Here is a 1,045-nt window from a genome sequence, read left to right on the forward strand (position 1 = left end):
GGGGGGACACAAGTGATGGGGACCCTCCTAGTCGTGTCCCAGCTGGTGGCCTTGGACCCATCTTTGGGGGAGCAAGTTCAGGGGGGCAGCAGACACCTGGGGATGCTCTGGGGTGATGGGGTGCTCTGGGCACCCTCCTGCCACTGGTGATGGGCTTGGCACGCAGGAGGATGAGATGGAGGGGGCTTTGCTGCCCACTGGGGGGGTCCATCCCACTGGGGGGGTCCATCCCAGTGGCCACAGCATCGCCCTCAGTGCTGACCCCGCTCCCACAGCGCGGCCATGGGCGAGTGGGGCTTCCTGAGCTCGCTGCTGGACGCGGTGCAGGAGCACTCGCCCATGGTGGGGAGGTTCTGGCTGGTGGTGATGCTCCTCTTCCGCATCCTGGTCCTGGCCACGGTGGGCAGCGACGTCTTCGAGGACGAGCAAGAGGAGTTCGTCTGCAACACGCAGCAGCCGGGCTGCAAACCCGTCTGTTACGACGCCGCCTTCCCCATCTCCCACTACCGCTTCCTCGTCTTCCACGTCGTCGTGCTCTCGGCCCCCGCCGCCCTCTTCGTCATCTTCGCCGTCCACCAAGCAGCCAAACCGGGGGGGGGCGGGGGGGCTCCCGGCCAGCGCGCCCGGCGCCTCCAACCTTTCTACGTGGGCAGCGTGGTGGCCCGTATCGCGGCCGAGCTGGGGTTCCTGCTGGGGCAGGCGCTGCTCTACGGTTTCAGGGTGCAGCCGCTCTTCGTCTGCCGCCGCCGGCCCTGCCCGCACCGCGTCGACTGCTTCGTCTCCCGCCCCACCGAGAAAACCGTCTTCATCCACTTCTACTTCGTGGTGGGGTTGGTCTCGGCGCTGCTCAGCCTGGCCGAGCTCGCCCACCTCCTGCGCAAGGGACCCCCAACCCGGGGTGGGTGCTGCCACCGGCCGCAGGAACGGGGTCCGGCCCCCGGGCAACCGGCGGAGGAGCCGTGTCACCCCAACGTGTCCCCGCCACGGGGGGACCTGACCGTGTAGCCGGGTCTGGGCTGACATCGCTGGCACGAGCTGTGGCTGG

At 69.0% G+C, this 1,045-nt stretch overlaps 1 protein-coding gene across 1 annotated transcript in view; it reads left to right on the top strand.

The window, feature by feature from the left end:
- The first annotated feature begins 282 nt into the window (after nt 1-282).
- The window catches only part of GJD3 (gap junction protein delta 3), a 1,386-nt gene continuing 623 nt past the window's right edge, over nt 283-1,045 (top strand). The window contains exon 1 of the mRNA XM_014959083.1: nt 283-898. Within this exon, the coding sequence (XP_014814569.1) occupies nt 283-898 (616 nt within the window). The remainder of the gene's footprint in view (nt 899-1,045) is intronic.

This window comes from Calidris pugnax, unplaced genomic scaffold, assembly GCF_001431845.1.
Source record: "Calidris pugnax isolate Ruff unplaced genomic scaffold, ASM143184v1 scaffold341, whole genome shotgun sequence".
Classification (NCBI taxonomy): Eukaryota; Metazoa; Chordata; class Aves; order Charadriiformes; family Scolopacidae; genus Calidris; species Calidris pugnax.